General features: G+C 44.7%; 1 protein-coding gene across 3 annotated transcripts in view; it reads right to left on the reverse strand.

Moving 5' to 3' along the window:
- The window catches only part of SYN3 (synapsin III), a 199,204-nt gene that overhangs the window by 9,683 nt on the left and 168,670 nt on the right, over positions 1–20,851 (reverse strand). For all 3 annotated transcript variants that reach the window (XR_008973631.1, XM_057420473.1, XM_057420474.1), the window contains exons 8-11: positions 14,210–14,352; positions 9,911–9,985; positions 6,826–6,928; positions 1,195–1,329 (exon numbers count right to left, since the gene is read on the reverse strand). Coding sequence is in view for 2 of the 3 variants with exons in the window: in XM_057420473.1 (XP_057276456.1) it covers positions 1,195–1,329; positions 6,826–6,928; positions 9,911–9,985; positions 14,210–14,352 (456 nt within the window). In the remaining variant the exon portion in view is untranslated. The remainder of the gene's footprint in view (positions 1–1,194; positions 1,330–6,825; positions 6,929–9,910; positions 9,986–14,209; positions 14,353–20,851) is intronic.

Here is a 20,851-nt window from a genome sequence, read left to right on the forward strand (position 1 = left end):
TTTCGGTCATATTTTAGGTCTGTTGTAATCCAATCCAACCCTGTACCAGTATATACAGACATAGAAAGCAGATGCATCATCCATGTTCTCAGTTTCTGTTGGCTTCTCCTTTGCTCTTAGTTTATACACTCTCTATCTTGGCTATTTCAGATGGCAGTTGTTGATTCTACTTTGCCCAGTAAATCCTATCCCCTCTGTAACACTTTCCCTGCCTCAAAGCATTTTTAGTGTCTACTAAATGTTTACCTGCTCACTCAAGCTAAAACTTGGAGTTTACCATGAGCACCCTTCATGCTGGGCATCTGGTTTAGCAGGAGTGTCATATGACAAAGGCAGAAAGCTATAAAGTGCTTTTTCCCATTTTTTGGTCTCAAGTGGAAATGGAAACTGTTCAGTTCATTCCAGTCAACATTATCCCTCAGCCTGTTTACTCTCCTTTCCTTTCTTTTGTACAGATTTGTTGCCCTCAAACCTTTGTTCTTGGCTCCCTGCTAGATACTGAAAGAGGTGCAGCATATACACCCAGAGACACAGATTATGTTCTGGTGTGTTTCATTTATACAGAACTGCCACTGGAAAATGTACTAAGGTTGAGTGCATTTGATACTCAAAATAAATATACACGAGAAGCAGTAAGGGGGCAGTTTAAATGCAAAAATTACAGGTTCTTACATGAATTTAGCATTAGTCAAGCCTCCTTCTGATGAAGAGGGTGAAGGAAATCTCCAAAGAAGAAGGGCTGCATTAAGGAATGGAATAATTCTTGGTGGATACTCTCACTTCTGTTCTGGGAAGCACAGATTTTCATTAGGGATGCAAAAACTGGAACGAAACCTATCCTGAGGCATGGTGTTAGATGGAGATGAAGTTGGGTGTTACAAGAACTTCTAAAAATGGCTGTCTTTGGTATGAATCTATGAATTCAGCAAGCCAGAATATCTAGGTATACGGACCACACTGCTGGGGTGATGTCACAATTATGTGGAAGGAGAGGAAGGGAGAAAGAGGTGTTTCTTAGACTTCAGAGTCTATGAGAGACTTCTTTGGAAGAGCAGGAGTCAGTCTATCCAGTACACTCTCATATGGGACTGTTTGATCACTGAGCTGTCTGACTGCCTGATACCTGAGGGAAGCTAAGAGAGAATAAAAAGTTCAGGAAACCAACTTGGCCATAAGGTCTCTCTTCAGTCATACCCAAGGCCTCAGTGGTGACGGTGTAGATCCAGCAGTGGTGACAAGCTGAGTCATTTTGGAAACAACCAGATCAGCTATAAGCTGTCTGTCCTCTTCCACATGCTCCCCAATCAGGGGCATCGAGCTGTCCATCACCTGCCACAGGAGGGAAGAACAACACTTAGTAAGGAGGTTTTCAGGTGGCAGATGCCTCTTTCAACTCGCCTCTCACATTAACCTGTTTTGTGTCTCAAAATCCTTGCCAAAACCTGTAGTCACCACTCCCCTCCATGCTGAAACATGCTCGACTTTCTGAGGCGTGGGATTTTGCTTAGGATTTTTTGGAAATGGGATGTACTTCCTCTCCACTCCCCATCTTCCTTCCATCCACAACTTGGAAGCCAAGCCAAGACTTCTGCTGGCTGGAGGCTTTCTAAATCAACTAAACACAAACCTTCTTCACACATCCTGAGGAGATGCTTCTGATGGATGAGGTCTCTCTAGCGTTGTCCCACAGTATTCTGGGGGGGGGGATATTGCAGCAGAAAGGGCCACAGGAGAAGGGAAACAGTATGTATCAAAGCCTGAGGAGATGGGAGTAACAGGAACTGGAGGAAACTAGGAAACATTTGGAATTAATCAGAAAGCACTGCACCCTTAGAGGGGAAATAAACACTGCAGATGTGTAATGAAAAGGATGTCACCAAAACAACAGCACCCAATGCAGGAAAGTAAACTTATTCTCTGCTTGTCTTCCTGTTATGGTTGTGACTGCCAGACAGGTACTACAGTGTGCTGGGTAAAGTTGGGAAGCAAGACTAAGGGCATAGGGAAAGGAGAACTGTCAAAGGGTCTTTGAGGTAAGAAATGGTGTGATAACAGCAGTAATAAGTAAAGCACAGCAGACCCTCAGCTGTATAGCAGCCCTAAACAGGATTTTCAACAGTTCATCATAAATCAAGTGCTTTGCAAACATTAGTTAAGTCCCACAGGAAGAACTGCACTATGATGAAGTTAAGATTCAGCTGGAGTAAATAGAATTGTACAAAAATATCAGGGTTGGAAGAGTTTATTTTATTTTGCTTTTATTTTTAAACCAAACATTAAAAGCCCTGGAAATGCAGAGTTGAGGGCCGAATTGCTCAAGAAAGGCACTGACTCACGCTCAGATAACAATCACAAGTGCACTCCACCCTGGCAAGGCTGCAAGAGTCCACTCTTGGGGCGAAATGGAAAGTTTTGCACCCTTTTTTTAGTTTTAAAGTATGGGAAATCAGTGAGATGAGTTCACCGAGTCTTTATTCTAGTCTTTTCTTGCAAATATTAATTTGGATTTATTTCCATAGGTGTTTTTTACAAACACTAGGGAAGCTCCCTACCAAGTTTTAAGTGGGCTTCACATGAGAAGTGATCTGGTGTTTACTATTCATGGCCCACTTGGCCCGGGGGGGAGGAAGAGGAGGCTGGAAAATGAGGTGGCAGTGCTTGGCTAAATACACAAGGTGGCTTTTCATTCCACTGTGCACTTTGCTGTTTCTGTGTTAAAAAATAAAGCAGGGCAAGGAGATGTTTGTATCGATGTCAGGGAATGGCCAGTTCCTGCCTGTGTCTCACTAGCCAGTGGTTCCTGGGGTCCCTCCGGCAGGTTTCTGTGCAGGTTTCCCATCCCTCTGCTCCCACCTTAAAAGCACTTCCATTTCATTTGGCAATTCCAGTTCACGGTGACAAGAGGTCTCCCAGCTCTCTGCAATGCACCGTGCGAGGGACCTGTGTGACCACTAGATGATGCCATTACTCTGCCATTACGAACAGGTTGGCCAACTAAGCCTAGCTCCTGGCTCCCTAGCCCTTCCTGTTGAGTAACTGACATAAAGCTCTGGTCAAAACGCTCCAAGACCCTCATTTCCCCATCTTAAGGACTTTCTTTTCTCTAGTTCTGTGGCAGCAGTGGCTGGAGAGGAAGGGGAAGATGCTATTTGGTAAAACAAAGGAAATGAACCCTGGTGAGGGTCCCACCTGAACCAGTGAAGGTGCATGAGCAGTGAGAGTATCTGCTGTCCTGCTGTGTAGTGTCTGGCAGGGAAACACAAGTGGTGGAAGATTGCAAATATGGGAATGAACAACAGTGTAGGGGAAGGTCTTTGAAAATGGCAGTGATTTCTCTGGGCAAAATTACGCAGCTGGTTGCCACTGAACTGAAAAGGATCAAGAGACGTCACCTTGTCTGTTCTCCAGGAAAGGGGAATTTCTCTGGAACTAGGCAGATGCAAATGCCAATGCTGAAATAAATCAAATGGCTGAGAGGAATATGTGAATCACAGACAGATTGCGCTTGTCTCATTCTAGGGAGATCACAGGATAGCTGGGCAAGACAAGAAGATGTTGGCACATATGGACCCGGCCTTTGTAGCCACCCAAGGTCAGTGCCTGCTCCTGATGCAGCTGCTGTTGCCTGATGAGGTATACAATGGGGGAGCAGAAAGCAGCCTGGTGGAGGAGAGACTCAGGAAAACCCCATCCTAGTCCTATCTGACACTGAGGCCTGAAGGCTGGACTTGTTATTCCATGCTCTGGAGTGCAAGAGCAGAGTGTTAGGTGACTTTTAGGGAAGGAAGGAAGGAAACAGATGATTAGACATATCAAAAGAACTGATGGGGCAGTGCTGAAGGGATGGGCAGGGCTTCTTGCAGGGCAGCAAGGAGCATGTTCAGTAATACAGCTTAGCTGTATGGCAGGTAGGGCTTAGCTGATCTGGGAGGAAGAATGAATTACATGGATGATATTATTTGCCCTCTGTACTCGTTCCATATTTGTCAGCATAGCAGAGATGTGGAAAACGGCTAGATTACGCCTTCCCCCCCAAGAAAAGGGAGGTGGGAACATTATTAAACTGTACAAGATGCTGAGCTCTTTTGAGAATTTGGCTACTACCAGTGGTAGTAAACTTGCGCTGTTTCGGGGATCTGGCCTTCTGATCCAGTGTTGACTATTCATGGTGAATATTCCCTTAAAGTTCTTTAAAACAGGAGTAAAAGAAGTGCCAGCATTAACCATTAAATTCACAGCTGTTTTAATTAGAATGAAACTTTGAAGAAATCAGTGGATTTTGACAAAGTTTTCAATATGAGCCATGAAAATGGTTTGTAAGTGTGCTAGTGCTTGGAAGGGCAGAAATGTACTGGGTTCTGCTGTTTGCCATGGGAAAAGAAGGTGAAGTTCAAGTACCAGCAAATACCACGGGTGCAAGATTACACTTGTGCTGCTCATGTGTCTTAATCTGATTCTGTTTGCAACAAACCACTGTTGATAAATCTCAGTTCTTAGAAATGCCCATCACTCTCTCTGCAAATCTTTCCTGGAGAACTGCTCTGGACTGTGAAAATTAATTACTGCCTGCAATTGCATTGTGCAAATTCCTTATTTGTTCAGCCCATTTAGGCGTGCTTTCTTGTAAAATGTCACAGCACGCTGCTCCTTCTCAGCAAGAAAAATACAACTGTCGCACTGTCAAACAACTTCTTTCTCCAATGAGCAATAGAAGAAAGCAAAATAAAGGATCAGTTTCAAACCAAGAAAAGTACCCCAGGAAGTAGGCTGGAGGCAATTAATTACTTGTCAGCATCTCCCTCAGATATGCATGAAGTAGAAAAGGTACCCATTTGGCTTTGTTCTGCTCTTTGTATTGCACTATTCTACTCCTTTCCCAACAATGTCCATCAGCCTGGCATCTGAATGTGTGCTAGATGTTGGTACATCAGGCCTGCTCAATCAAATCTACAGGGATGACCCATCTGTAGCTGTTGTGTTTCTTCTGATTTCTGTTGTATTATATCCATTGCTTTTTACCTTGTCCTTGGGGAGAGGAGTATTAGCGTGCTTTTCTCTCTGTGTGCAGGCTGATGATGGCTGTTAGCATATGGATGTGCTTTCCATCCAGTCAGTCACATATGGGGGCAGATGTGAAAACCCAGAGGTATACCCAGACAGAGGCATATAATCCTTGAGTGCAGAATTAGCCATGTGTGCACGTAAGTAGGCTTATGTGCAAGAATAGGTGCAGGGATATGAAAACCACATCTCACGTCTGACCATGTATGGACACAGTCCTTACAGTTATCTCTAGCAAGACTGCTTTCTTCCTCTTCCTTTCTCAGCTACATGTGCATGGGGATATAAAAGTGCACGGCAGGGAGACAGAGTGCTCTGGGGGATGCTCCCTTAGGTGCTGATGAGTTGCATACAGGAGCAAAGCCATCAGCCACAGCCCCATCACTTCAGGAAAGATGGAGTGTTTGGTTGCTGGCAGCACACTTATATCATATGGCCTCTGACAGGTCACTGCTCCCTGGAGAGCAGATACATAATGCAGGAATGCGCAGTCGCTGGAGGGCTCATGTGGTTCTCATCAGCATCCCAACCCTCAGCGGGTGGGACTGCCCTCCCACACATAGCTTTCCAGTGTGTCAGCACCCCTGCATGAAGCCATAGGCTGCCTCTGCTCATCTTCCTCAGCTGGCCTGTGTTGGTGGAGTTTACAGCAGGTCAGATGCTGTGCCTCCTTGAGTCACATAGTGACAGAGGCTCTTGCTTACGTGCCAGATTTTCTCTCCCCCAGCGTGTCTCTTAAGTTCCCCTTTGATTTTCTGGCCAGCTTTCCCGTCTTTGCCCTGTTAGGATGACCCTATTTACCCCACTCCCACATCTGCCCCCTGGCCTGGCAAGGAGCACATTGAATTTTAGCTCTCAGAGCCACAGTCTGCTCAGCTCTGAACACAAAAGTTCGTAGCCCACACTGCCCAGAGTAACCCTGTGGTGCTTTGTCCTGCTGGTCCATTGAAGTGAATACTGTCAGGGCAGATTTTAGAAAATCCATCTTTTTTTTTTGAAATTAACTTTTTCCTGCTGCTTATGGACCTTTTTGCTACACTCTCACCATTTATTTTACTCTTTTGAATTAGATACAGCTAGAGTTGCTGTTACTGAGGTTCTCTTTAAAGTGAAATGAGAATGACTGGTTCATTCAGAGAGAAATGAGATTTTCATTGGACCTATTCACCTGCTGGCCCTTGGGTAATGAGGGAAGGTTAACATGACTAATGCACTAGCATCACCTGGCACCTGAATTCAGGTTTGGCTGGATATGAGCATGTCTATTCATGATGCTGTTGGTCCCTATTGTTAGCAACTATAGGAGATGCACTGGATTTGCAAGCACCTAGCCTAGGAAGGATGGGACTGGGGCACTGGTGCACTGAGACACACAAAACTTTGGATGCCATCAGCAACACTTGCAGTTTTGTAAGAAGGTAAATTTCACATCTGGCCCATGCTTGTAAGGTTGTGGGGATTGATCAGCTTGAGAGCTGTGGTGGCTAAGCACTCTGTGGCTCTCCATTTACTTTCAAAGTCCACATTGAAAAATGAAGGCACTTCAACTCTGACACCTTGTTGCTTATCTGCCAGTTTAGTTGGGTCTCTAAATCAGTTTCTTGCATATCGGTGGGCCACAGCTTGGAGGATACAGGTGGGCATGGAGGAGCAAGATCTGTTGAACCATGCACACAGGAGTAAGGTGCGTGCGGATTCTGAGGGAGCATGTTTGCAGGTACCCTTCCCAAAGGAGGCTTGCATTCAGGGTCCCCATGCTCTCACCTCAATGATATAGTCTTTTCCATCTTTGCTGTGGACGGCTTTGACAGCACAGATGTCAAGACCTCCAAACATTTCTGCACAGGCGTCTGCCCAGAGTCTGTACCTGCAGAAACCACAGAAGCACAGTTTAGCTGCCATCGGGTAGTCCATCACATACAGCCACCCATCCCGCTGCCCCTAGGAGCACAAGGAGATTCAGGAGCCCTTTTTGTCACAAGGCATACTTTCATACGCTTTGCTGGGTCATTGCCTCCCCCTCTTGCACATGGGATGGAGAAAAAAAACCAAGAATCTTGCCTGAAGGTTTCGTTCATTTCAGATTGTTTCAATCCAGCCCTCAAAGCCACCTTAAAATATTCTTTCCCTCCTTGCTGTTTACATCAGATCTCCAGTTGGTTGTCATTTAGCCAAGCTATAAATATTTAGCTCATTTAATCTCCTGGTAGTGTTGGCCCCTTAGCGTTTGTATTGGCTTTGCCTGAAAGTCCTCCATTATGCAGGCAGCTTTCTCCTGATAAGATGTCCTGCACATTGGGGCTGGAATAGGATCAGAAAGTGAGTACAGCATTTAGCAAGGAGTAGCCATTCCCCCCCGATCTGTAACCCAGCAGCTCCTACGTATTACAACTTACTCTTTCAATTTCATTCTTTTACAGTCTCCTGCCTCCTTTCCATCGCCTGGCATTGCTCCTAGCCAGGCAGTCCCACCACATGGACCAAGCACTGTTCTGTTAGAGGGACAGCTACAGGCTGCAGCCCTTGTCTCCTCTGTCCTAGGATGGGAATGTGGTGCCCCCTTAGCTCTCCTGGTGTCAGAGGAGGAGAGAGCATGACAAGGGGCGTATTATGGGGGGACTGCATCCCCCTGCTGTGGAAATGAGGAGAGAACATGTTGGCCTGGTTTTATTTCCTGTGCAGCTGTGCTGCAGTTCTGACCATTTCAATACAAACAATAATCTCAGAACGGCAGATCTGTGAGCAGGACCATGACAAGATGTGGAGAGGGGAGGGAAGGCCACAGTCTCATGAAAACACTGACATTTTGCAGACCCCTACAGGGACTGGGAAATGAGCTTACAAACAAGTTTATATCCTTGAAGCCAGCCAGAGTCCCCATAGCTCGACAACATAGTGATCACCTTGTGTGAACACAGTGTCTGAGGGAAGCAGCAAAACCATACTACCGGTGCTCTCTTATCCCTAATGAGGAACATGTCCACCCCAGCCCCTGTGAAGAAGACAGCACCTGAGGAAGAGTCAGTAGGATAAGGAGGAGGAGAACTATAGACCCCTTGAGCCTGGCGGGAGGCACAGTGAGCCCCACTCAGGCACTGCTGTGGCTCCACAACCAAGGGCACAATCGTGGGAACCACCTCTCTTCCCAGAGGATGTCTCAGCAGCCAGGCTTAGGGAATTGTTGCCTGTGCCAGAGACCCTGATAGCCACATGTCTTCAATGTTGCTGCCCCTAGGTAAGCACTGGGAGGCATCAGGGCTGCTGGGTGTAATAACAGTGCTATGGAACAGAAAAGCATATTTATGCATATGCATTGGGGTAGCATTTGCAGAGGATTTACTGACATTTTGCCTAGTTTTACCTGAACCTGTCTATCCTTTGGGCTACTGTTCAGTACACTTCAGTACAGAGCAGTACTTCAGTTTGCTCCTACTCATCAGAGCACTTCAGCACACTCTTGCCTTGCTGCATGCAGCGATGACTCAGAGATTTCAATGGAATTTGTTGCAGTTATGTCTGTGTAAAGCTAGAGTGGTGAATTGTGGTGCTACATCTACACAATGAACCTTCAAAATGCAGTCTAGCAGGTTGACAGGAATCTGGATTATAGTCCTACAACACTGCAATGAGGGAATGCCTACCCTTCGTCTCTTCAGCTTCAGCTGTATTATAAACAACCAGGACGCACAATAATGTCCAGATCCCACAGTCCTATTAAGGTCTTGCAGAGTGACTTTCAGCATCTGATTTAGGGTTTAGCTTCCCTGTTTCACAGAACTAAAGGTACAGAAGAGACTTTAGGTAAGCACCTGCACAGCTCTTGTAGCCCAAACAGGAGATACTTCTTTAACTTGGTCTGAAAGAGTACAGATATTCCCCATCTCATCTAGGCAATCCATTTCTGTGCTATGCCATCCTTATTATTAGGAAATATGGGAAATGTTCAGAAGAACCTCTTCTGTTGTAATTTAAGTCCATTAACTCTTATAGTGTTGTAAGAGTAATATAAAGAGTGAGTAATACCTATTATTAGCAGCATAATGAATCATGATCCTGATAAACTGGAGGTATAATCTAAAAAAATCTTAGATTCACAAGGGATGAGTGCCTACACATAATCCATGGATTCTATAAATCTATAAATAATTACTTAAATAGTACGGAGAACAAGTGACATGATAGCACTTCTGCAGAACAGGGCTTGGGAGTTACAGCAAGGCATGAGTTACCATGGGTCAACAATGTCATGCAGTTGCAATATTAGCAAATATCACAGTGATGTGAATATATGGAATTCCCATCTGCAAATTTCAGTGTAAGATGCATGAGACAATTCCTTCTGCTCTGTTCAGCAGTGAGAAGACCTTAGGAAAAAGAGAGTCCACTTCTGGGAGACTAAAGCTTTCAACACTTCAGCTGACAGATTTTTCCCTCTGTTGAGCAGAAGAACACTTTTCTGTGTTTGTCTCTCATTAGTAATGAACTTAGAATAACTTCTTGTTACTTCTTGTTTTGTGCTGTGACCTTTCTGATTTTATCCCTACATGTTTTTGCTGGTGTGCTTGACCTTAGCATGCTGGTCTTGTTTCCTGTGGCTACATTCACTAAAGTTCTAATGGTTTAGCGATGTCGGTCTCTAGCTGTACTTCCAGTCCGTTCTCCAAAATAGGACAGTTTGCTTTTGTGCCCTTAGTATTTTTGTAAGGAAACACTTGGTCTTTTAAACTCCTTTATCCCACCTCCCAGGAGACCTCACTTACCAGTTCTCTCAATTAACCAGAGTCTAAAATACAATTCCTCCCTTTTAACCCAAGAATAGCTAGCACTGTCTTGAAACCCTCTTCCTTACCTCTCTGTCATTGCAATCTGTTCTAGCATTGCAGACCCTGTGTTTGCTTTCCAGTTTCCAGAGATGGATGTCCTCCTAGGAAAACAAACCAAAAACATAATCCAAACATGAAAATACACTCCTGCCCCATCCTCCCTTGTACTGTAGTCCTCCTCACCCTTGACTCAATGCTTGTACAAGAGAGGATGAGGTGAGGTTCTTCCTCACAGAAGCATTCATAAATCTTGCCTCAACAACACTCCATACAGGATATGTTTTTCAGGCTAATAAAAAACTGAACGAGGAGTTAGACAGGGAAAACTCCAAGGAATCTTGAGCACACATCAGCTCTGTGACTACTTTCTTTGTACATCAGAGCTGAAATGTCTGTAGATTGCTTGGATAATCACCCGTGTGTTCTGCAGTGGGTAGCATCATCCATCCATGGAAGAGCAATTCTCCAGGCAAACATCTGCCTGAGCAGCTTCACAAATGTCAGCTCTGACATTCTGGGTCTCCCTTACTTTGATTTCAACTGTACTGGTGTCATAGAATATACGATTATACTTTCTTGTCACTGACTTTGTGTTGACCTGTCCATGGCTCACTGTGTCTGGACTTGGAGTCTCATCAGCTGCTGCTGGTGGTTAATTTCCAGAAAACAAGGTACTGTTGCTGACAAATCCTGGGTTTCAGCATCATCCATCAAGGGGTGAACACTTTCTTTTTCTCGACCTGAGGCACAAGGCAAACCTTGGCCAGCCTGCTGAGATAACACTGTGCAGATAACCCTGGCATAGTGTACAAGCTAGGACAAGTCAACAAGCTGACAGGATGCTCCAGGGAGCATCTCCAAGCTGAAGAAAATTTAGGTAGAGGTTTATGCAAGGCAAAGGAGGTGTGCTCCAACACTTCAACATAAGGTTGTGGAAACCCTCACTGCCAGTTCTCTTACCTGATGTAGAAAAGAGACTGTGAACTTGCAAATGTATGTGAAGCACTGGTAATACTGATGTCCTGCTAGACTATAAACCTGGATCATTATAGTTGACTGCCTAAGATTCCCTTTTACTGTGGTGAGGGAAAGTCCAGAGTCTTTTTTCATGTCTCCTCTCAAGTGGTATGCATATTTGCTGTGAGATTTAAATGGTCTTTGTAACCATATTTAAGGGGGGGGGGGGGAGGGAGGCAAATGATCATGGTTACTGTGTTGAATAACTGTGTTTCCATGTAGTTGACTCTTGTCCGTCGCTCTTTTCACCCAACATCCATTTTCCTGCCCTACTTTCTAAGCAAAAGAATGTATTTCTCCTCAAGCTTTGACTGTTACAAGCCCTTTGGTGGCCTGTAAGGTCAGTGTTCAACCCTCAGCCTCTCTTTTGACATGGGATTCTTAGGATTGCATTTTTCAGTTCTGCAATGGGAAGAACCACTCTTTATTAAGATTTAGGTTCAGAAAATTGCCCCACAGTGGCAGATGGCATCCAGAATTCCATTAATGCTGGTAAGAACTCCTGGAGTCTGCTTAGTGACAAGATGATTGTATATCAGTGTTTAGAAGAGGTACGTGGCATACCAAATGTAAGCAGACTTTTAGGGATCAAGCAGATCTGTGACCAAGACACCTGCAGTATTGCTTAGGGTAAATGAATAGACTAGGAGATCACAGGCTGTTGGTGTATTATATTCACCATCTCCAAGCTGGGCCATATCAATCTAAAAGTAGCACTGGTTTAAATACAGTTGATGTTGTATCCCCTGCAGAACACATTGAACTGCCTTTGAGGTGACAAGATCAGACGTCACACTTATGAAACTGGAAAGGAAAGGATATTACCCTCTTACTAAGAGCTGGTGGCAAGGAATATCTCACCCTAAAAGTCAACACAGCTGCTGGCTTAATTCAAAGCGAACATTTAATGAGTCTTAAGTGGAAATAATACCCCTGTTTGCCCCCAGTTAGGGTAAGGGTAGAAGCATAATTTCTGCCCCAGTTTTCCTAGCCACATGAGAAGTATTTGTGTTTTCTCTTTGCCGGTATTACAATGACAGTCAAAGACTTCTGGTGGAATTTTAGGCATGTATCACATGCTGCTTATCTGCTGTTTTGAGACTGGCCCAAGGCATGGGCTAAGTAGGTGTTTGTTAGTAGTGTAAATCTGGAGTCACTGAACTGAAATCAATGGGAAACTGAACTCAAGCCTTGGGTCATGGGCTGGAAGGAAGTGCATTGAACATCTGGGGTGGGGAGGAATGCATGAGTCACCCTGCAGCATCCTCCCTCTGGCAGATGATTGGTGCAAAGTAAACATATTCTGGAGAATTTCAGTACAGTCTTTTCTCAGAAGGAAGGGGGATTTTAAAGTCTATATGTGTGGGTGAAGGTATAAAAATATTGGGTAGATTCCATGGCTCACAGATCAAAGCAATTCACTCAGTATGACGCTACTGCAGATGCTGTAATTGCCTTTAAGGCTGAGATTTGCTAGCATGACTAATGACTTTGAGTCTTCTATTTGAGAGACCAGTGAGAACTCTGATATTTTGGGTGCTTTAACCTCTGTCTTTAGATATAGTAGGGACTTATTTATACCATAGAAATAACTTTCTATTCTGTCTGATGCTGGGACAGAAGGAACAGCTCCCAATGGGACTGACTGTATGGCTCTCCCAAGCTCACGTCCGTAAATGGCTCCCAATATAAATCAACCTTGTTGGTTAGCAAGTTGCTGGAATTTTGCCATTTGCTTTCTTTGCCAATAAGCTTCATTTCTCATTAAGGTGTTTCCAGTTCATGGCTGTTTTCATGTGAAAGCATTTTTCGTTTAGAAAACAATTGTTTGCGCAGTTATATTCCCAAGTGGGATTAGCTGTTGGTGTGACCGCTTTCTTTCCTCAATCATCTGGTATTATTTCTGATCCCTTTCTGCATGAGTGCGTGGTGAGTGTGAATAATAAACAAGGAGAGGACATGGTAAGGCTAACTGGACCTTTGTTTCACTTAGAGGCAGGCTGGGAGCAGGCTTTGGAGCCAAGGCTGGGTAGGTTGGCAGGAATAGGGAATTTTAATTGATATTTTAAACCTTCCTTCCTTTGGCCGATTTGCGCCAGACTCCCTGAGATGTTAATGTAATATTAGGCAACTGTGCTATTGTTGACCTGATAAGACTTAAATTTTCTTTCACTGAGTTCTCATGAAGTAGCCAAGTGTCCCACAAGTCCTTCCCATAAAGAATGTGACTCAGTCATTATCTAGTTACTTAAATACCTCTGTGCTAGGAATCCAACTGGGAATCTTAGGCAGCTATAGCTGAAAAATACGTGATCATGTACATCTGATTGTCTCATTTAACTATGTTTCACCAGAACTGTGGCCTAGGGGTTTGTAAACATGGACTGAAAACTCACAGTGTTATGGGTGTTAGGTAACATATGAAATTTGTCTGGCGACCTGAAGAATGTACTGCTGGAGCTGTCTACTTGTCCAGAATTTTGTGGCTGGATAAGGAGCTTCTGGAGAAGCTGTGCTATTTGGCTTTTCTCATCTACTGGTTTGCAGTAAGGAGAAACAGGTGTCTTACTGACTCTTGTGGTTTCATCTTTAACTGAGCTTGAGGACTACTGAAGTTTGGCTGCATGCTTTTTAATATTTTAAAACATATTAGTGCTGTTGGTTGCCTTCATGCCACCTCCCTCACATCCCAAAAGGCAGGGTATGTCCCTCCTTCTCCTTTCCTTTCTTTGTATGCTTCAAGGAACACAGATGCAAAAAGCCCAGAGGAACCCTGCAAGCTGGCCAGGCTGAGGCCATTTGTACCTGGCCATTTGTGTGCTCTTCATGCGAATGCGGTGCCATCATCTCCAGCTGGGGGAGGATGGGCTGTTGCTATGGGTTGGACACTGTAGGATTCCGTGAGTTGCAGCTGGCTCAATCTGCTTTATTGTTTTCCCCCATGTGCGGAAGGGAGTGAGTTTGGTTCCCACTAGAGGGTATGGGGAGGATTTTGCTGGGAAAGATGAGCCCTTTGACAGCAGGAGGGAGAGGTCACAGGTGATGGCAGAGCATAGTTGTTATAATGAGAACTAACTGAATCTCAGAAACAGGTAGCGAGATTTGCATTCCAGACATAGTGAGCTGACGGTGAGTAATGGAGAAGATGGTTGGTGAATGAGGGATCTGGGTTCAGAGGTGGGAGGAGAACAGAAGGGCTATTCTTCAAGGAAATTAATCAACTTCCTACTCCTGCCCAGAGCAGACATCGACTCAGTCACATCCACAGCACTGTCTCCGCTTTCTCTCTGGCATAGCCGTACACTCACATGTAAGCCTTGTAGTTGCTGCCGATTTTCTGGATTCGGATGTCATACTTGGAGTCAATGAACGGCTCAGTGGTGGCGTAGGTTTTTGCCATGGCTACTATGCTGGCCATGTCCCGGAAGTCATGCTGGTTCTCAACTTTGACCTTGATTGTCAAAATACAGGAAAAAGTGACAAAGAGCAAAAAGAACAGGAATACTTTGTGAGCAGAAGTCATCTCTGTGCCTGAACAGCAGCACCATGTCAGTTAAAACCCACACAGCTGGAGCTGAGGACAGAGCAGGGATTGATTGTGTGATTTAAAGACAGAAGCTCCCCAGACCAACCCAACCCAGAGCAAATCCACCCCTTTCTCCTTCCTTATGCACAAGTCTGGTAAACCTGGCACCAAAGAGGCAGATGGCTCTTGCTAATGCTCATTGCTTTTATGATACTTCAGAAAAATACTTGATCTCTTCAGGAGCATTACTTCATTCAGACACTGGAACTGCGATTTCCTATGTTGGGATGGATGAAACAGAGTATTTTGGGTGGTCAGGAAATATAAACCAATAGCGGGAAATAAACAAGAGAGCTGGTTGTCTGCCACCTCTAGGCTTTAGTTCCCTGGCATTTCAAATTACCCCCGCTCCAGACTTTCTTTGAGGAGCTGTGCAGGTGTCCCAGCTGGAAGCAAACTCTGCAGGAAAAGGGTGTCACTGAGGGAGCCTGTGATTCTTGGGGAGATTTGTGTGAGTGCAATGCCACAGGCATATGCGTGGGACAACCGGCTGGGTGTTAGACTTGAGTTGCACTTGGAAATGAAAGGGCAGTGGCCTATGAGCTGGAGTTTTTCTGAGAAGCTGGCTTTTCACAGTTTTGTATTCAGCTATGAGAAATGCTCTATATCTTATCCCAAAACCAAACAAACTAAGGAAGGACTAAAACAGTGAGTGGGAGCTCTAACAATATGATCAGATCTCCACAAAAGCTCATTAATTTGGGAGAGAAAAACTGCACATCAGATAACAAGGACATAGTGGACAGTTTTATGTCATTCACACCATCAGCCCTGGCCTTTAGTCTGTTGGCAAAAACATGTTTGGTGCATCTAAGAAACACGTGTGAGTCTTGCTCCTTAGAGCTGGACGGATGTGGGAAGGGTGGGTTAATTGGTGAAAAAAGACCAACACTGTGTGAAAACGATGAGCAAGTGAGTGGTTTTCTTTTACACTTTGTAGTTCAGTAACACTTGGAGGCCACGGTTGGGGATTGCAAAGTGTCTACTTCCTCATGACAACCTGTCAGTCTCTGCCACAGAAGAGTTTTCTAGTTGTGTCAGTTTGTGTGTTAAAGGAGGGTGATGCCAGACTATGTGGAGCCAGCTGAAGGAAATGTGTTCAGTGGTATTTGGTGTTTCCTTGAAAAGAACAAACAAAGTGGTTTTACATATCTGCCTTCAACCATGAGAGGGCAGGAGCCATCTTCACTAGAGAACAGAGGACAAGCTTGTTGCTAACCTGTTTTATTCTATTTAGATGGTTTTGTGCAAGCGCCAGCTGTAACATAAGCCAAAGATGCAGCCACATCCTGGTGCAGAAAATCTCTTGAGAACCGGACAGGTTGTGGGGAAGGTGAAAAGTGCAACTAGTTTGACCTGTGACCATCTAGATGCCTGAAGAAGAAGGAAAAAAGACCTGGTCTTTACTTCTCCTTTTGTTGAATGCCAAATACCACTAGTCCTCCTCCCTTCTGCTGTGGTGAGAACTGTACTTTCACTATTCAGGGACCACTGAGAAAAGCATCAGAGGAAGAAGGCAGTCGTCTGTGGGGGTGGGAGGGTAAGAAAAAAAAAGGGAAATAACACACACAAAGGGGAAATGCAAAAGCAACCATTGCACGTCATCCAGGAGGAGCAGCCTTGCCCTGGGCTGTGCTGTACCCCTCTATGTCTGTCTGGGGCTGTGTGCAGCGCTGGTGCGGCAGGGCAGGGTGAGGTGGTAGGAACGCCCTGGAGGCAGCAGGAGGAGGAGGAGAGGGGAGCACCTCATATGGAGGGAGCCCTCAACCTGGGCGCAGCTTACAAAACCCCAGGGGGAGCAATGCAGGCTGTGTAGGGGCTGGGTATTTTGGGTATTTTTGTTGCATAGATAAGAGCTGCGCTGGTCTGAGTGAGATCAAGCGAAGAGAGCCCACCCTGATGAGATGATCACAGGAGGGACTGCACGGGCAGGCGATGCATGGTGTTACAACATATTCTACCAGACCCTTTTGGCAATGGGAAAGACAAAAGCCATTATATAATGACCTTCTTGGAATAAGGACATTCTTGGGGTCTGAAACAAAGTGCTGTGCTTGTGCAGCAGATGTCTTTGGGCCCCGGATGAAACATGTGCATCGCCAGCCCAGGAACATTTATCCCAGAGGCAGAGGAAAGGATGCTGCTTCCCTCTCCAGATTGGAATTAGATCGTGTTGTTATTGCTAGCTGTAAGATCATCTTAATGATTTATTTAAATTTATTTAAATTTATTTAAATACAGCATGCTATGGAAAGGAAGGGTCCGTTTCTTCCTCCTCCCCATCACCCTCTCCCTATGGGGAGAGAGGGAAAGCACTTGAACATGCTTTCTCCAATGGGCCTGAGGATTTTTGGCTGGATAAATAAAGAGAGGGGGACTCACCAGGGACACAAGTAAGAAATGAAAAAGAAGATGACTCCCACAGTGCTACACCACTGCACAGTCCTCAGTCCTCTGCCATCTATCTCTGGCCTGTACCAGAGCCCTTCCCATGGACTTTTCAGAGAAAGCACCTCACAGAGGTCCTCTTTAAGGAGATCATGGCCTTATTTTCCACCAGGTATCAAAATAATCACCACACCAAAGCTGAAATCAGATCCACTATTTGTTAATTGTTAGAGTTGGCCAAATTTGACAAAATAACAGCCATGCCCTGGGTTAACACTGATTTAGTCCAGGGTATGGTTATTACTTCATTAACAGGAAGCACTTGAGTTACAGTCAAATTAGATTTATTTTCCTGCCTTATCTAGCAAGTCCACCGTTTTATTAGCTTTCTGCTTTTGAATTTTGTATAATTCATTTCCTCCTGCTTTGTAGCCCTTTTACATGTCAATAAAATATCCATTCTCCTAACAGGAGAAAAATCTCTAGAGATAACCAAAGCCAGGGTGGATGTAGCGTGACACCAGAGGGCATTATTTAAGAAGGGACTATTAAAAATAATTCAAAAGCAAACAGTTACCAATTCACCTAATAAGGGATAAATCTGTCTTCTAAAATGGCAGGTTAGCCACTGCATGAAACTGAGGAAAGAAGTTGGAAAGAGATCAACAGGAAGCCATTTTTTTTCCTCTCTCTTTTTTGTAACCTTCTTAGGATAAATGCAATACCCCATTAGCTGCATAGAAGAGTGCAAACAGTGAGTGCAAACACAGCCCCTGCCCTGGTGGCCTGTTTGCTTAGCTGTGCTGGCTGTTTGAGCAGCAATAGCCTCATTCTGGAGCCATCAGCTGCTGTTTGCAGTAGCGTTTTAGTGACCCGTTGTGGAGAGTTTGGGCCAGTGTGTTGACAAATGCCTTTTCTAAGTAATAAAGCTCCCTGGGATAGTCTCTGCTTCCCTTCTGGCTCTCTTCTCTAACCCAGGCACTGGCTGTGCCTTAGCATGCTCCCTATTGCTGCATTAGAGAGGGGAGTCCAGCTGGATCCCTGGAGACAAGTGCATGCAGATGTGACCATGCTTTTGCCCTGTTGTGGCATCTCAGAGGCTGATGTTAGTGATCTGCTACGTGATCTGGAACTGGTACCCATTTCTATCCTCAGCCTGCCCAAGAAGCACTGATATTCCCTGGCAGTCTGAGGGACCGATCAGAAACACCTCTCTACTATGGACCCTCTTTTGAGGTCTTCCTGCAAGACATGATTTTGGAGAGTGGGTCCTGGCATTGTTAATAACCCACCATGGATATTTCCTGTGTAGTCTGAGCCACTCCTGGGGTCTATGTGAGTGCAGGTTCCTGGGTAGAAATTTCTGCTTCTTGTCTTGTAGTTCCTGAATCTCCTGTCTCTAGGATATCCTAGATACTCCTGGACACCAGGGTGCCAGGGCTACGGCACTCTCATCTTTAGCCTAAGTACTGTATTACTTACAGTCCCCTTTTGCTTTCATTAGTTAAGTGGCCACATGAAAGAACAGTCAGTCAGCCAAAGTGGCATAATTATAGTAGTCTGCTAGGGAAGCCCTAGCCTTGTCTTTCTGAGTGTCATCCAGAGGTAACTTTGCCTTTCAGGTTAAACCCACATCACTTTGGAGATGGCTTGCAGAAGCAGTTTCTGCATCCAAACTGGGGTTAGAGGCAGGTTCAGCTGGAAGGCAAGCGTCCAAGGCTGAGCCAAGGCCTGGCTTGGCAACGTGATGTTTGACTGAGTCTTGGTAGGCTTGTGAAAAGGCACAGTCTGAGTACTTTCCTCCAGAGTAACTGGCATGGCCAAGTAAAATTTGTGATTTTTTTGTCCATCTCAACCTGCACTTAACCTTTCTGTAGCTACTTTACCATTCTAGGACAACAGGTATGGCTCTGCAGGCATGGCTCTGCAGAGAGGGGTTCTTGAGTCTTTCCTTCATTCTGCCTTTTACTGCTCCTGTTCTCAGAAAATACCTGATCCAACCAACACACACAGAGTTTAGGATTGACTTTGACTCACCTCAAAATGATAGAGGCACAACAGAGTCTGCATTTCCTTACTATCCTCATGATGAAGTTCTCTATATGTTATGCTGCCTTTAATGCATTGAACCTTATAATCCCTACTAACTTCCTAAGGAAGAGCTTCTCAGCCCCAGACCTTGGCAGCTTTGGTCCCCAGTGCCCTGGATCAGTCACCATTTTCTGTGTCCAGAAAATGCTTCCAGACTGAGGTGCAAGAAATGGGGATGCTATTTTCGAGACGGGTGGTACCTCCTTGCTCATGAGTCAGTGGGAACGCAGTGATTGGGCTGCTCTGCTGTGAATGTTACATGTCAAGTCATTATTTGTCCTCTGTAAAAGAAAATATTTGTTCCTTGACAAACTGAGGTAGCCCTTTCCCCTTCCTTTCCTCTTTAGCACACTGGATTTTCAAAGCTCTCACTTTTGGAACATTCTATTTCCAGTCCCGAGAGAGACAAGGTGACGAGCTGTCCTTCCTGATAAAAAGCTTGCAGTATTTTTACGTTACAGTGTGGCTCTGTTTAGTTTGTGCTATATTTATACCAGGGGAAAAAAAAAAAGAAAAAAGAAAAAGAAAAAAGTAGAGAAGTCTTTCCCATCCAGTAAGAGAGAAAATAACTCTGACCACGTTATTATGAACAACAAGTTTTTCTTCTACAACGTAATGAATTCATCTGAGCCAGGATTTGTACTGGGGAGGTGTTTTCATAATTATGGGGCTGGCGGGGACAGGAGGTGACTCTTAAACTGGCCAAATTAAGAGAGGTCTAAAAATAAAGTAAGAGAAGCAATATATATATATTTATTAAATTAATATAAATAGCTATAATGCCACATGAACAGATACTGTTTTTCCTCTTTGCAGATCTGGCAGTTGTTTCCTTCTCATGATCTGATCAGGAAGAGGTGAAGAGGCTCTTTGAGTGAATTTGCAGTGCTGGGCTCTGTTCCTAGGGCACTTTAGGGTCATGTTAGCACACAAATGGCAGATATCAACACACTCAGAGCTTTATTCTTTTCCATGGGCTCTGGCATTATGGGATCCGGAGTCAGGAACAAGTGTTAGTCCGTTCTCACTGTAGTGCTCACCCTATTCAGCAGAGATGCCCAATCACTTCTGCGGTAGATGGGCTCAAAATGCACAATGCTTAAAAGTGTCTTGACCAATTAGGAGCTGTTGTGTGAACAATAGCTCTGCACAGTGAAGGGCATCTCCTCTCTGTGTCCATCCACAGTTTCCCTGGAAAAGTCCTTGACTACTATTGACCCCATGAGCCCAGGCAACTTAAATACAACATGGGAAAGATCTCTCCTGACTCCATTGTAAATCATTGTCTAAGCAGAATTTCTACAGATACCTTATTTGTATTGATAGTGTTCTGAACCAGCAGAGAACACATATTATGATTTTCCAGTGCCAGCAAAATATGAAGTAGCTCCAAATTTGAAAAGAGATATAATGATGGTCATGGGTGAGGCTGAGGGGCATATGTCGTGTTTTGAGATGAGACTGTCTGGGGCCCCTTTGTCCAGGCAAAGGCTATTCCTGGTGTTCCTGTTCAAGTCAATGGAGAGGCTGTTGTTTCTGGATTTCTCAATGGAGATTTCTGAAGATGCCTTTTATTGCAAATATGCTTTATTTATCTCCACCTGCACCTGACATGCACTTGGCAAGAGCATTTCTATCACTAATGGTATACTGCCACCCCTTTTGGTTCTGAGCTTGAGTACTAACTGTTCCTCTTCCAAACTAAAGACAGTAGAGCCTGTTTATTACAAGTCCTAACATGGTTATTTTAGCTTCGAGGATTCCCTCTTCAACCTTTTGATTAAAAAATGTGGTGAGTGAATTCTGTGAAAACGTTGTGAAAACAAATGATATGTGACAATGAAAGTCTGGCCATTATAATTATACTCTTTCCAGCCATTATTGC

Source organism: Pezoporus wallicus, unplaced genomic scaffold (genome assembly GCF_028554395.1).
Source record: "Pezoporus wallicus isolate ANWC-B61680 ecotype Strahan unplaced genomic scaffold, APGP_CSIRO_Pwel_v1 contig_2871, whole genome shotgun sequence".
Classification (NCBI taxonomy): Eukaryota; Metazoa; Chordata; class Aves; order Psittaciformes; family Psittacidae; genus Pezoporus; species Pezoporus wallicus.